Source organism: Geotrypetes seraphini, chromosome 1 (genome assembly GCF_902459505.1).
Source record: "Geotrypetes seraphini chromosome 1, aGeoSer1.1, whole genome shotgun sequence".
Taxonomy (NCBI): Eukaryota; Metazoa; Chordata; class Amphibia; order Gymnophiona; family Dermophiidae; genus Geotrypetes; species Geotrypetes seraphini.
The window spans coordinates 42,461,092-42,474,361 of NC_047084.1; the positions used below are offsets into that span (position 1 = coordinate 42,461,092).

A 13,270-nucleotide genomic window follows, 5' to 3' on the forward strand; every position below is an offset into this window, starting at 1 on the left:
ATCAAACTTAAGTGGACCTGATTACATTTAGACACATCAATGGAGGTTTACGCTAGCATTCCAAAGCAGAATCTGGGTACCCAGATGCCATTACAGAATGGGCACTCCCCACGCTACTTCAGGGCACCTACATCTAAATCCCTTTATAGAATTGTCCCTTATATTATCTAGTTTTCAAACAAAATAAAATTGTCTACAATGATGCTAAAATTCAGATTGTTTAAGAACGCTATTTCACTTTGTATTATTCAGGAATCTCTCTTTTTCAGTGAGAGGGAGAAACACAAACTCTGAAAAAACAAACGTATTCCAGATTTCTAAAACATATTTCATAAGTCAGCAGGGAATGCAAACTTTCTGTGACTGAAAGGATATTTAACTTCAGTGTTGTTGCAGATTCAATGCGAACCTGAAAAAGGAACATTAGAAAATATTAGGTCTAATATACCTAACTCAATACTTTCTTACACTAAATAAAAGACAATACTAACAGAGTAGTAAAACCTATTTTTTACATTGGCATTCAATTTACAAGATGAAGTAGAGTGGAAGATCTATTAGCATGCCAGGGGAGCAGTGCATTCGACCTGGTCGACCACACCAAATTGTGCTCGAAGCCCCCACCTACCTCGACTTCAGAAAACTACTCAAGACTCACCTACTCCATGAACAGGACCCTTAACACCCCCCTCCCTCAATGAACTGAAACCTCCTACCCCCTCACACTGTTTCTTCCCCCTACCCCTCACGATTCTCTCTCTCCCAATCCTTTTAACCACAACCACATTGTTGCCTGTAACTTTGATAAATTGATGTGATTCCGCTTGTAATCTCTGATCTTTGTTTAATTGATGTGAACTGCCTAGAACTCTCTGGGTATGGCGGTATACAAGAATAAAGTTATTATTATTATTATATACCTGATTTTCCCCATGTAGTCAAATAACAAGCACCACATATAAGGGTCCTTTTACTAAGAAGCGCTAACCGATTTAGCGCGTGCTAATCTTTAGCAAGCGCTAAATCAGTTAGCGTGCCTTATTAAAAGGACCCCATAATGACTATCACAACTTAGTTAACAATCATATAGCCTCAGAAGACTCAACTGGAGTCTGAGGCTCTTTAGGAAATGAGTCACTTCTTATTTTCAAGAAAATTGTAATGCAAGCATGTTAAACTCACGGCCCACAACAAACATCTTTACAGCCCAGCCAATGTAATCCAGTAAGTCATAACTAGAGTTGCAAAATTTCTCCTGCAATCCATCGGCACCGAACAGTCACCTATCTAAGCCAGTCGAAAACAACGATACAAGGTATGAGTATAACCAGTTGCTTATTCTTATTAAGTACTACGATGCAGATGCCTTTGGTACCTGAGAGAAGTTCACACCTCTAGTCACAATGCACCATTTCCCCCCACTAATACTAGCACTGAATCAGACAATGAGAATATCTACCACACCATTAGTCTTGTACTGACTTGCTTGGTGCGACTTCAAGGTGTCCCAATCCCCCTCTGGGATGGGATACAGGTGGGCCATGGAACCTGTAAAGCGAAAAGGGGCTTTCGGCACCTGCCACTCAGCGAACACAATATCCCAAATATCCTGATGCAAAGAGTGGGAAACAAAGAAGATCCCCCGAAACAAGGGGTCCACAACACACGGGGGCTCCAATACGATGTCCTCAAACCGTAGCACTGAAGAATAAGCTCATGAAGCTCGTCCCGCTGGAAAATGCGCACCACTGACGCATCCTCGCAAGCAGATGGAAGCATAAAACCACCGCTAATGGAATCCGGTTCTCCAAGAGGATCCTGGTGGTCACCCCAAAGGTCCAGGCCCTCGTCCTCATCAATCAATTCTTGCTCCTCCTGACAAATCATCGTCCCAAGAGACCTGCGGCTGCTTGGACAAAAGAGGAGTAGAGGGGGGACAAAACAGGTGCTGTTTGGTGCCAAACCGGAGAGGACGTCGAGGGCAAACACATACACATACCCCCGGAACACACCTCTGGAGCAGAAGCAGGACCTCCTGCTTTAAGCAAATAAGCCTTACATAGGGCTGAAACAAAATCTGGGGGAAAAAACCTGGCAGCCCCAAGTGACTCCCTGCCACAGCAGGGGACCCAGCTGAAACCTGCCCCTGTCTCTTCAATACAGAGGGAAGGTCACCTGAGGCTACAGAAAAAATGGAGATGCTTCCCGCCAAAATTGGAGCTCAAGAGGCCTGTAGCGTCTGGAAAGCCTGAACTGTCCCAGCTGCTAAATCAGGCAAGCTAGCAGCAGCGGTAAGGTAATCCTTTTTACCCTGAGCGTTGGCGGCCAGGAAACCTCCCGCGTATGCATTGGGGGAGGCTCGGGCATCCCTGCGATCAGTTGCCGACTCGCGAGGCACTTGCGGCTGGGTTCAATGGCAGATTGTGGACTTTTCCTCCAGGAACTTGTACAAATCTTTTTTAAACCCATCTACGTAAACCACATCCTCTGGACTTAACTATTCTCTGAGCAAAAAAATATTTCCTCCTATTGGTATTTCCTCCTAAAAGTATTTCTCTGTAACATCATCGAGTGTCCCCTAGTTCTTATCATTTTTAATGGAGTAAAAAATTGATTCACTTGTACCCACTCTACACCATTCAGGATTTTGTGGATTTTAATCCTAGCTCCCCTCAGCTGTGTCTTCTCCAAGCTGAAGAGACCTAACTACTTTAGTCTTTCTTCATACAAAAGGAGTTCTATCCCCTTTATCATCTTGGTCGCTCTTTTTTGAAACTTTTTTAAATTTTGTTATATATTTTTTTAGATCCAGCAACAAGAATTGAACACAATACTCAAGGTAAGGTTGCACCATAGAGAAATACAGAGGAATTATAATATTCTTAGTCTTATTTATCACTCCTTTTCTAATAACTCCTTGCATCGTTTGCTTTTTTTGGCCACCACCGTATATTGGGCGGAAGATTTCAACATATTTTCTACTGTTTCTTGAGTGTTGACCCCAAGGTGGACTACAGCATCTTGTAACTCATTTCATTTTCAAGTTAGAGAGAATATCCAAGACCAGAAGGTATACATGCTATCTATATGTAATACATAAACCACTTTGGTTGTATCCCAGAAAGGTGGTATATCACGAATCTAACAGTGACGTTAATATAACTTTAAATGTAATTCATACAGTCATAAAAAGAAAAGTTTGAAATATCTACTGTAATACTTCCCATAGCGCACTAAAAGCTTACTAAAAGATAATAAAGTCAACATGATAGCATGCAACATTACAATGGGGTGATATATGTTCAGACTTATTAGGTGGCTAAGACTATAAGGAAACACTGTAGTGAAAGCAAGTTAAAATTCAAATAGTATTATTTATAATAATATTTATTTATTGACAAGTAATCTATAATTTAAGTGCAAAAAGATATTTATCTGCCTGATAAAATAAGATCTGATAACATCCGTTAAGCACTAGTATAAACACTGAATAATGTTACACTATCAATCCCACAAAGTCATTCTTTTATTTGGACTAAAAAAAAAAACCTATCCATACTACTTTTAGAGTTATAAACTATTCTCTCTTAATTTATACATACCACTAAGTCATGATCCTGAAGCAGGTTAAGAATCGCCTCGTAAAGTAGTGGTCTCAAATCAGACTTGAATTTTACAGAAATCCATTGGCCTATCAACCAAATTACTCTACGACGTATTGCTTTATACCTTTATGAAAAAAACAAAATAAATATTGTCATTTACATGACTTAAAAAAGCATTAAACAGTATTGATAGGTATAAATTTTTGCCTGAGAATGCACTATTAGGGATAGTTCAGGGTGCCTATTTTATGACAGACATAAAATAGGCACTTTATTAGAACTATAATATAGGCACACTGTTACAAAATTACCTCATATGTAATCCAGTAAAGTCTTGCAATAGCTTCTCTCCATTGCCTATCTGCCCCTAGCAGCAGTTTAGCCTCTCCCCATAGCTTGTCCACCTGTTCCTGTGCAACCCAGCCTCTCTTTATCACCTACCCATCCATCCCAGCAGTAGCCTCTCTGAATCTCTTTTCTCCCTCCAACCAGTAGACTCTCCCACTGTAGCCCCTCTCAATCCCTCTTCCTCCTCTTGCTCCCCATGGTCCCTCTTCCTCCTCTAGCCTCTCATGGTCCCTCTTTCCCCAACCCCTAGTAACCTCTCTCGATCCTTCCTTGCCATTCCTCTATCCTCACAGTAGCCTCTCTCAATTCTTTTCTCCTTCCCCAGCAGAAAACAAGAACTAGATTCTACAAAATTTTAAAATGAATCCTACCAATAGGGCTACTGGAGAATCTCCTCCACAGAAACAATGTTCTTTGTGGGCTGCTTCTACTGCTACTAGCAGTCTGAGGGCCAGATTCTCAAAACTTACCTTGCCTATAACAATGGTCGCTAAACCAGCTCCAGTTGATTTAGCAAGGCAGTATTTTATCCCATGATTATCAGAACGGCTCACTGTGGTCTTTTACGAGCTTCCTAATAGCCTCTGACTTTGCCATTTAAATGTATTACTAGGTCATAAATATTAAATGGGACTCATTAATATTTAAATGAGCACTCTGGGTGATTCTCTGTCATCGCCAGGTGATTCTCCAAGCACGGCGTCAGCTTTGATGACTAAAAATTACCGGTTGGTTTGGCGCAGCCAGTGCTGTGAAAAGCACATCTCGAGCGTGTGTTTCTGGCCGTGACTCATGATATATATATATTTTTTTAAATACAACATTCACATAAATTATAGTAGTATAGTTGTATAATAGTTTCAGGGGGAAAAAAATCTCAAAAGCACATGTCTCGGGCGCGTGTACTAAAGGCATGTCTTATGCACGTTTGTTGAAAGCTGATGCTTGCACCTCCCCTCCCTTCCATTGGCATGTCTATGATTGACACAACAGCCACATGTGACACACGCCTATGATGTGTACATATATTGTGCTCCAATAAGGCACACCCACGAAATGTGTGCATATGGCATAACTTTTTTCCGGCACATGCACACATTTACATCTCTTTCTGTGGACTATTTTGTGCATGTGCCGATCGCTATCACCATAAGAACATAAGAACATAAGAAGTTGCCTCCACCGGGATCAGACCAGAGGTCCATCGCACCCAGCGGTCCGCACCCGCGGCGGCCCATCAGGTCCATGACCTGTCAAGTGTTCCCTGCCCTAAAAAAACCTATCCTTACTTCTATCTGTATCCCTCAATCCCCTTTTCCTTCAAGAATTTATCCAAACCTTCTTTGAATCCCTGTAGTGTCTTCTGCCCCAATACTACCTCCGGGAGTGCGTTCCATGTGTCCACCACTCTCTGGGTGAAGAAGAACTTCCTGGCATTGGTTCTAAACCTATCCCCTTTCAGTTTCTCCGAGTGCCCCCTTGTACTTGTTGTTCCCCACAGTCTGAAGAATCTGTCCCTGTCTACCTTATCTATGCCTTTCAGGATCTTGAAAGTTTGTATCATGTCTCCTCTAAGTCTCCTCTTTTCCAGGGAGAACAGCCCCAGCTGTTCTAGCCTGTCGGTATATGAAAGGTTTTCCATACCTCTTACCATTTTCGTCGCTCTTCTCTGGACCCCCTCAAGCAATGCCATGTCCTTCTTGAGGTACGGCGACCAATACTGGACACAGTACTCCAAATGCGGGCGCACCATTGCACGGTACAGTGGCATGATGACTTCCTTTGTCCTGGTCGTGATACCCTTCTTGATGATACCCAGCATTCTGTTTGCTTTCTTTGAGGCTATCGCGCATTGTGCTGATGCTTTCATTGTTGTATCCACCAGCACACCCAGGTCTCTTTCAAGGGTACTCACATCTAGCAATGTTCCCCCCATTGTATAGCTGAACATCGGGTTCTTTTTCCCAACATGCATGACCTTGCATTTCTCTATATTAAAACGCATCTGCCACTTTTTGGCCCACTCTTCCAGCTTCGTTAGGTCCCTTTGCAGGTTTTCACAGTCTTCCGTGGTTCTAACCCTGCTGCAGAGTTTGGTGTCATCTGCAAATTTGATAACCTCACATTTCGTCCCTGTCTCCAGATCGTCTATAAATATATTGAACAGGAGCGGTCCCAACACCGACCCCTGCGGAACTCCGCTCGTGACCCGTTGCCAGTCTGAGTATTGGCCCTTCACTCCAACCCTCTGTTTTCTGCCCGCCAACCAGTGTTTAATCCATCGGTATACATTCCCCTCCACTCCGTGGTTCCACAGCTTCCTAAGCAGTCGTTCGTGGGGTACCTTGTCGAAAGCTTTTTGGAAGTCGAGGTAAATTATGTCTATGGGTTCCCCTTTGTCTATCTGGCTGTTTATTCCCTCAAAGAAATGTAGTAAGTTTGTGAGGCAAGACCTTCCCTTGCAGAAGCCATGTTGGCTCTCCCTCAGCTGCCCATTTTTTTCCATGTGCTCGCAGATGCTGTCCTTAATAAGTGCTTCCATCATCTTACCCGGAACCGAAGTCAAGCTCACCGGCCTGTAGTTTCCCGGGTCTCCTCTTGATCCTTTCTTAAAGATAGGCGTGACATTTGCTATTTTCCAGTCCTCCGGGATCTCCCCAGTTTTCAATGATAGATTACATATTTGCTGGAGTGTTTCCGCTATTTCCTTTCTCAGTTCTTTTAGTACCCTTGGGTGGATTCTTATGTAAATATGATGACCCTCTGTGAGCCTCACTTGCATGCATGGTTCTTAGAGAATGACTCATCTTTTTGAAATTGTTACATTTATGGCTATGACAGTGACCCATCGAATTTTACCGGCAATATTAGAGAATCCAGCCCTGAATCTGCTCTTGATTAAGAAATCTAACTGTGGGATATTTTTTCCAGGATAGGCACTGCCAATTTTTTTTCTCTCTCCCTGTTTTCTAACAAGCCCCCTTCCCCCTATCAAGTTCTCTCTCCATCTCTGCTCCTGGCACACACGCATCCTCAGAGCTCTCTCTCAGTCCCCTCCCCAACACACACACATACACACCCCCATATCCAGTAGATATCTCAACCCCCCCAACCCCCCTCCCGGCACACACCACCGCCCTCAAACAACTCCCTCTAGCCTACATCACTACAGTTATCTCTCAAATCTCCTCCTCTGATTCATAGCTCTTTATCAAACCCCTCCCCCTTCAGCACACACATACCTATAGCTTTCTTTCCACCTTCTCCCTCCTGCAGTACAAACCCCGTCATAACTATCTCTCAACTCTCCCCAACCCAATCTGGCACACATCCCCATAGCTACATATGAACCCCTCATCCTTCAGTACTAAACCCATAGTTCTCTCAACACAAATTCCTCCAGCACCCCATAACTGAATCCTTCTGAACAGCTCTCCAGCTTTCTCTCTCTTTCACCTTCCCATATCTCCGACTCTTGCATCCCATACAAAAACACAAAGCTCTCTCCCTTCCTTCTATATTCCCCCCAGCACCCGAACACCTAGCTAATCCCCCCTATATGTTATTGTACCCTTATACTGAAAAGAAGTTCATCAAGGTAAGAACCTAATCTTCCCATACATATACAGTATATAAATGTAGACAGACAGATAGATATAGAGTACATATGGGAAGATTAGGTACTTACCTCTATAATCTTCTTTCCAGTATAAGGGTTCAGTAGTATATATATATATATATATATGGCTCGATTTATGAGCATCCCCCCCCCCCCCGCAATCCAGCACCCCCCCTGCGATCCGGCACCCCCTCCTGCCCCGAACCGGCACCCCCCCGCCACGATCCGACCCTCCCGCAACGATTGGGCACCCCCCGCCACGATCCGCCCCCCCGCCACGATCCGACATCCCCCCGACAATTGGGCACCCCCCCGTCGCTTCTTACCCTCATCTGGGCACTCTTGAAGATCGGCCTACTCGTCTGCTGGGCCTTGAGCATCTGAGCATGCTCAAGGCCCAGCAGACAAGTAGACCGATCTTCAAGAGTGCAAAGATGAGGGTAAGAAGCGGCGGGGGGTGCCCAATTGTGTCGGGGGGATGTCGGATCGTGTCGGGGGGTGCCCAATCGTGTCGGGGGGGTAGGATCGTGGCGGGGGGGTGCCCAATCGTGTCGGAGGGGAGGGGGTCGGATCGTGGTGGGAAGAGTGCCGATTCGAGGCAGGGGGGTGCCGGATCGCAGGGGGGGTGCCTGATCGCAGGGGGGGTGCCTGATCGCAGGGGGGGGGGGGAACGTATCAAAGCAATCCCCTGCCTCTAGAGCAGGGCAGATGAGCCTGCTTCAAGTACCAAGGACCCAAAAGTGGTGTCCATTTGTGCCACCACATCCACTCTGTAAAACTTTGTAAAAGTATGGATTGTGGACCATGTAGCTGTTCTACAAATCTCCTTAAGTGAAACTGTCCAGGATTCTGCCCATGAAGAAGCCACGCCTCTGGTGAAATGCTCTTTCAAATAAATTGACGGCTGTATACCACAGCCAATCAATGCAGACAAAGTAGCCATGCAAATGCATCTGGAGATGGACATCTTTGAGGCAGGCTTTCTCCATTTGCTAAGGTTGCTCAACACAAAAAGATGGTCGGAAAGACAAAATTAATTTGTCATCTCATGATAACGGAGAAGGACTCTCCTCATATTCAGTAATGCCAAGACTTTGTCCTTTTAATTTATGCCTGTGGCATGGAATTCTGGAAGATACTTTTAGCCAACAAGGCAATAGGTCATTAAATCATCGGCTCCTCTTACACATTGAGTGGGAAGTTCAGTAAAAAACTCAGACCAGGTCTGAGAAAAACCTGAACCCCACCCGACTGTAGAGTAATATATATAATTAACAGTGTACAGTCACATGGCAGTGTGCCACAAAGTTAAACAAAAAATGCATATAAAACAAAAAAAGCCAAGTACTTAGCTGGGAGAAAAAATAGCAGCAATAGTAGTTCATCCATGCCAGTCCAGAAACTGTCTCGGTTCCAATTACAGTGCTCGTCCGCGATTCGTGGGCCCAGTCATTCGCGGTATTTCCCGACCGCGAATGACTGGGCAGGAGAGGGCAGCCGGAGAGGCAGGAGAGGGCAGCCGGAGCGCCGGTGAGTGAAGGAAATCACTCGCCGTATGCTCTGTACTGCCTCTTCCTGTACTAAAGTCGGGCCTCATCAATCAGGAGCTGCATGTCAAAGTGATTTCCTTCACTCGCCGGCACTCCGGCTGCCCTCTCCTGCTTCTCCGGCTGCCCTCTCCTGTCTCCTCTGCTAAAAACTGTATTTGCGTTTTTTCAACATTCGTGGGGATTCCACTAGAGGTCTGCACGGGAACGGGGATCGCAGGAATCCTGCGGGTACCGGCGGGGATCCCCCCCAGCTATAAGGGACTCCCAAGGGGATCCCCCCAGGCCCATGGGACTCCCATGGGGATAGAACTGGGGTTCTTGAGGCCTACCTAAAGCTCCATTGATTCACAATTGAAATTTCAGTAAGAGACCAGTCTGGATCCAGCACCGCAGCAGGAACAGTCATGCTGAGCAGTGAGTTCAGCACGTATGCACACGTCACACACAGAGCCTTGCTGCTGATTGGTTGGAAGGGGTCACATGCAAGGCTAGAGCGGGAAGGCAGCTTGTATTTAGTCAGCCGCTCGATCACTCCACAGGCCCCAACTGAGAAACTTGAGAGAGGAGACTCGATTGGAAGGAAGCCTTTCGAGAGAGACCCAAGGAAATTGGAAGCCTGTTTAATTTGAGATTGCGGTGAGTTCTATCCCCGTTCCCGTGCAGACCTTTAACGCAGACTGTAGTTTTAAAGTCTGCCTCTGATTATTGCTTTAAAATATTGTAAAAATCTCATTTGACTTTGAAATTCACAATGTTTGCTTATGATATATCAGTCCCAGCACCCCCACCCCCCTTCTTGTTTTATCCCATGTATGTTCTCCCTTTCTTCCAGCTTATGCTTAGAGACTGCTTGCTTATCTAATGCATCTGTGAGGCTTGTGTATTAACCATTCATTGTAGCTATGCATTGATTGATCTGAATTTTTCAGGTGCTGCACTGTTTAGACAGGTCTTTAAATTATAAATTAATAATCCATTCATATGCACTGAGAAACTGAGTGACTTGAAAGGTAAATGCACAAAAAATACTGATTTAAGTATGGAACCCTAAAGTCTTACTTTGTCACACAACCCAATGTCTATTCTAATTCCTTCCGGTGATATCTCTTATTTCTATTCACTGTTATTTGTTTATATTGTATTTTATTGTTGGTTTAAATAAACTAAGACTTAAAAAAAAAAAAAATTAAAACTGTCAGAAGTAATTGCTGCTTTTTATAGGGACAGATAACTTTTATGGGGGAGTGGAGGAGATTCTTTGCGGGGACGGGTGGGATGTCTGTCCCCGCGCAACTCTCTACTTCCCATCCGATGTGTAAGAGGAGACGATGATTAATGACATGTTGCCTTGTTGGCTAAAAGTATCTGACTTGAAATTGTGTATTCAGTCAGTGTGTCTGAGGCTCGTTTGATTAACTGTTTATTTGAAGTGACAGTCTACAGGGTAGTGATTTTTTTGTCTGTAAATTATATACTTGAAAAGTAAAAATTGACAAAAATACCTTTATAATTTTGTGAATGGAATGCCGGAAGCCAGACTTCCTGATTTACATGGTAAGCAGAGACCATTTTTGGTAGAAAGGAAGACAGTGCGTAGACCTCCACACACCTCCATAAATCTGAGAACTGCAATATCAGTTAGTGCACATGAGCCCTTACCACCTACATAATAGGTTGCAGAAAGGGCTCATGCCCTATATTGTTTTAGATCAAATTTTTTTTATTGATGACAACCGGTAAATACAGAACATTAAATACCAAATTAGCCTATTCAGGATACAGGCAAAATGCAAATACAAGCATGAAAGGCTCAGAATCTGTAGTCATTGCCCTATATGGTTTTAATGGCCATGCGTTAATAGCAAAATTAGCATGTTACCATTAATACAAAAAATAGGAATCTCAGCTACTTTACCCCAGCAGTGAAAATGGCCTCAGCATGCAGGAAAGACTTAAGTTAGGGCACAATATGACCACTTTTTACTACTGTTTGTTAAAAGGGCCCCTAAAGAAAACAAAGTGCATCATTCTAAAAGCTACACATCAACTCACAGGATAAATCAAGCAAGCGCCTAGAAATAAACTGATCTGCATGTCTTTTTATTAAAGTCAAATTTTACATTAAAATAAGTCATGCAAGATTGAAGATATTTTTGCAGACGGTTTGATCAAGAATAACGAGAAAATTAAAGAATGTGCTATCATCATCAAATTGCATGACCTTTTTAACAAGCATGTCCCAGTATTAGCTAACATGTAAAGGATTCACATTAAACAGAACACAAATTCTATTAAATGATTAAATACTTCTATTGTTAGGCTAAATATAACAACAAAATAATGCAATATTTACCCATTATGACTAATTTGCAGTTCTGCAAGAAGTTGTTTTTTAAACCACTCATCGAAGTCCACGTTGTCAAATAACTCATAAGCTGCCAGGCCAACTGCATTGTATACTGTTCAAAAAAACAAGCACATTTTGTTTTCTTCAAAGCTAAAACTTTGAACTAAAATACAAACATGAAGGGAATTTAAGCCAGTGTTCTTCAACATTTTGACACCTATGGACCGGTGGAAATAAAATAATTATTTTGTGGACCGGTACCGGTCTGCGGACTGGCAGTTGAAGAACACTGGGCTAAGTCGTGCCCATCTTCACCCAATCTCTGCCCCCATAATAGTACTAATTGTAACATCATTTTTTCCATTCATTTTTCATATATACACACACAATATAATTGTATTAACAACACATAATGGTTAACCACAAAATTAAAATACACAAATCACACTGTATGCTTTTCAACATTCATTCCTACCAGAAAACAGATAACCCCATGCAAATGCAGGACCAAAAACTAAAAGTACTAATATTTACAAACAAACCCTAAGATGCAAAACTCTACAAGCAGTACAACCCCAGAGGAAAAGAAACAAATGCATTTCTTCCTGAACAGACAGCAGATGTAAATCAATCACTAAATAAAAAAATAAAAGCATTCTCCCTCCATGCTGTTCCTTGCCTTGTGGCCCGCCCCCCGATATTATCTTCGGGCCGGTCCAAGGTGCGATCAACGCGGCATCTTTGGGCCGGCTCCCTGAGTGCTGCAGTGCAGAAAACTGTGGGCAGTGGCTCCTCGCGCACGTCCCTCGCATCATCTGGAAGCCTTCCCTCTGACGTTGCGACGTCAAGAGAGAAAGCTTCCGGTTCAGGCACAGGACGCGCGGAGGAGCCTTTTCCCCATGGCTTTGTGCACTGCAGCACTCAGGGAGCCAGCCCGATGATATTGCGTTGATCGCACTGTGGACCGGTGGCTGAAGAACATTTCTTGGGCTCGATGGAGGTGCCGGCCCTGTGGACCAGCATAAAATTTCTGTGGACCAGCAGTTGAAGAACACCGATTTAAGCAATATAAACATCATCTTCCCTTGTACTGCATAATACATAAGAACATAAGAAATGCTAATCAATCCCATGATCCCAGGATGCAAGTACCCAACAGAATCCCTAGGATCAGATGCAGTTCTTATTGCTCATATCTAAAGATAACTTCACTGAAAATAGATACCCCACATAGATCCTGAATCATATTTGTTTGAATGGCATAGATCTTATATCAGGTAATAATTACTTCATGTGCTCATAGAATGATAGTTCACAAGGCGCCAATTGATAAAAATAAAAAAATCTTCTACCAGTTGTGCAAAATAGTGGTCTAATCATAATATTGTCAAAAGGTGCTTTGAAATACTGTCCATAGTACATCAACATTCAACCAATAGCAAAAGGCACTTAGCTTAGTGAGCAACCTCGGCTTTTCCACGAGCCATATTTCGCTGACACTTCCTCAGAAAGCTGATGCAGATTAAATTCATAGGAACCTGTGGTTACATGTTGATGTACTATACAAGTAGACAATATTTCAAAGCACCTTTTGACAATATTATGTGCCATGTTTAGATCACTATTTTGCAACACTGGTAGAAGATGTTTTCTTTTTACCGCTTGGCACCTTGTAAACTAGCATTCTATGAGCATATGAAGTAATTATTACCTGATATAAGATCTATGCCATTCAAACAAATGTGATTCAGGATTTATGTGAGGTTGCTCTTTTCAGTTAAGATGTTTCTAATTCCCCCTG

The 13,270-nt window shown here is 43.3% G+C and overlaps 1 protein-coding gene across 7 annotated transcripts in view; it reads right to left on the bottom strand.

The window, feature by feature from the left end:
• The window catches only part of IPO11 (importin 11), a 568,146-nt gene that overhangs the window by 373,941 nt on the left and 180,935 nt on the right, over positions 1 to 13,270 (bottom strand). For all 7 annotated transcript variants that reach the window (XM_033930425.1, XM_033930408.1, XM_033930455.1 and 4 more), the window contains exons 15-17: positions 11,476 to 11,581; positions 3,603 to 3,729; positions 376 to 409 (exon numbers count right to left, since the gene is read on the bottom strand). In XM_033930425.1, coding sequence (XP_033786316.1) covers positions 376 to 409; positions 3,603 to 3,729; positions 11,476 to 11,581 — 267 coding nt within the window. The remainder of the gene's footprint in view (positions 1 to 375; positions 410 to 3,602; positions 3,730 to 11,475; positions 11,582 to 13,270) is intronic.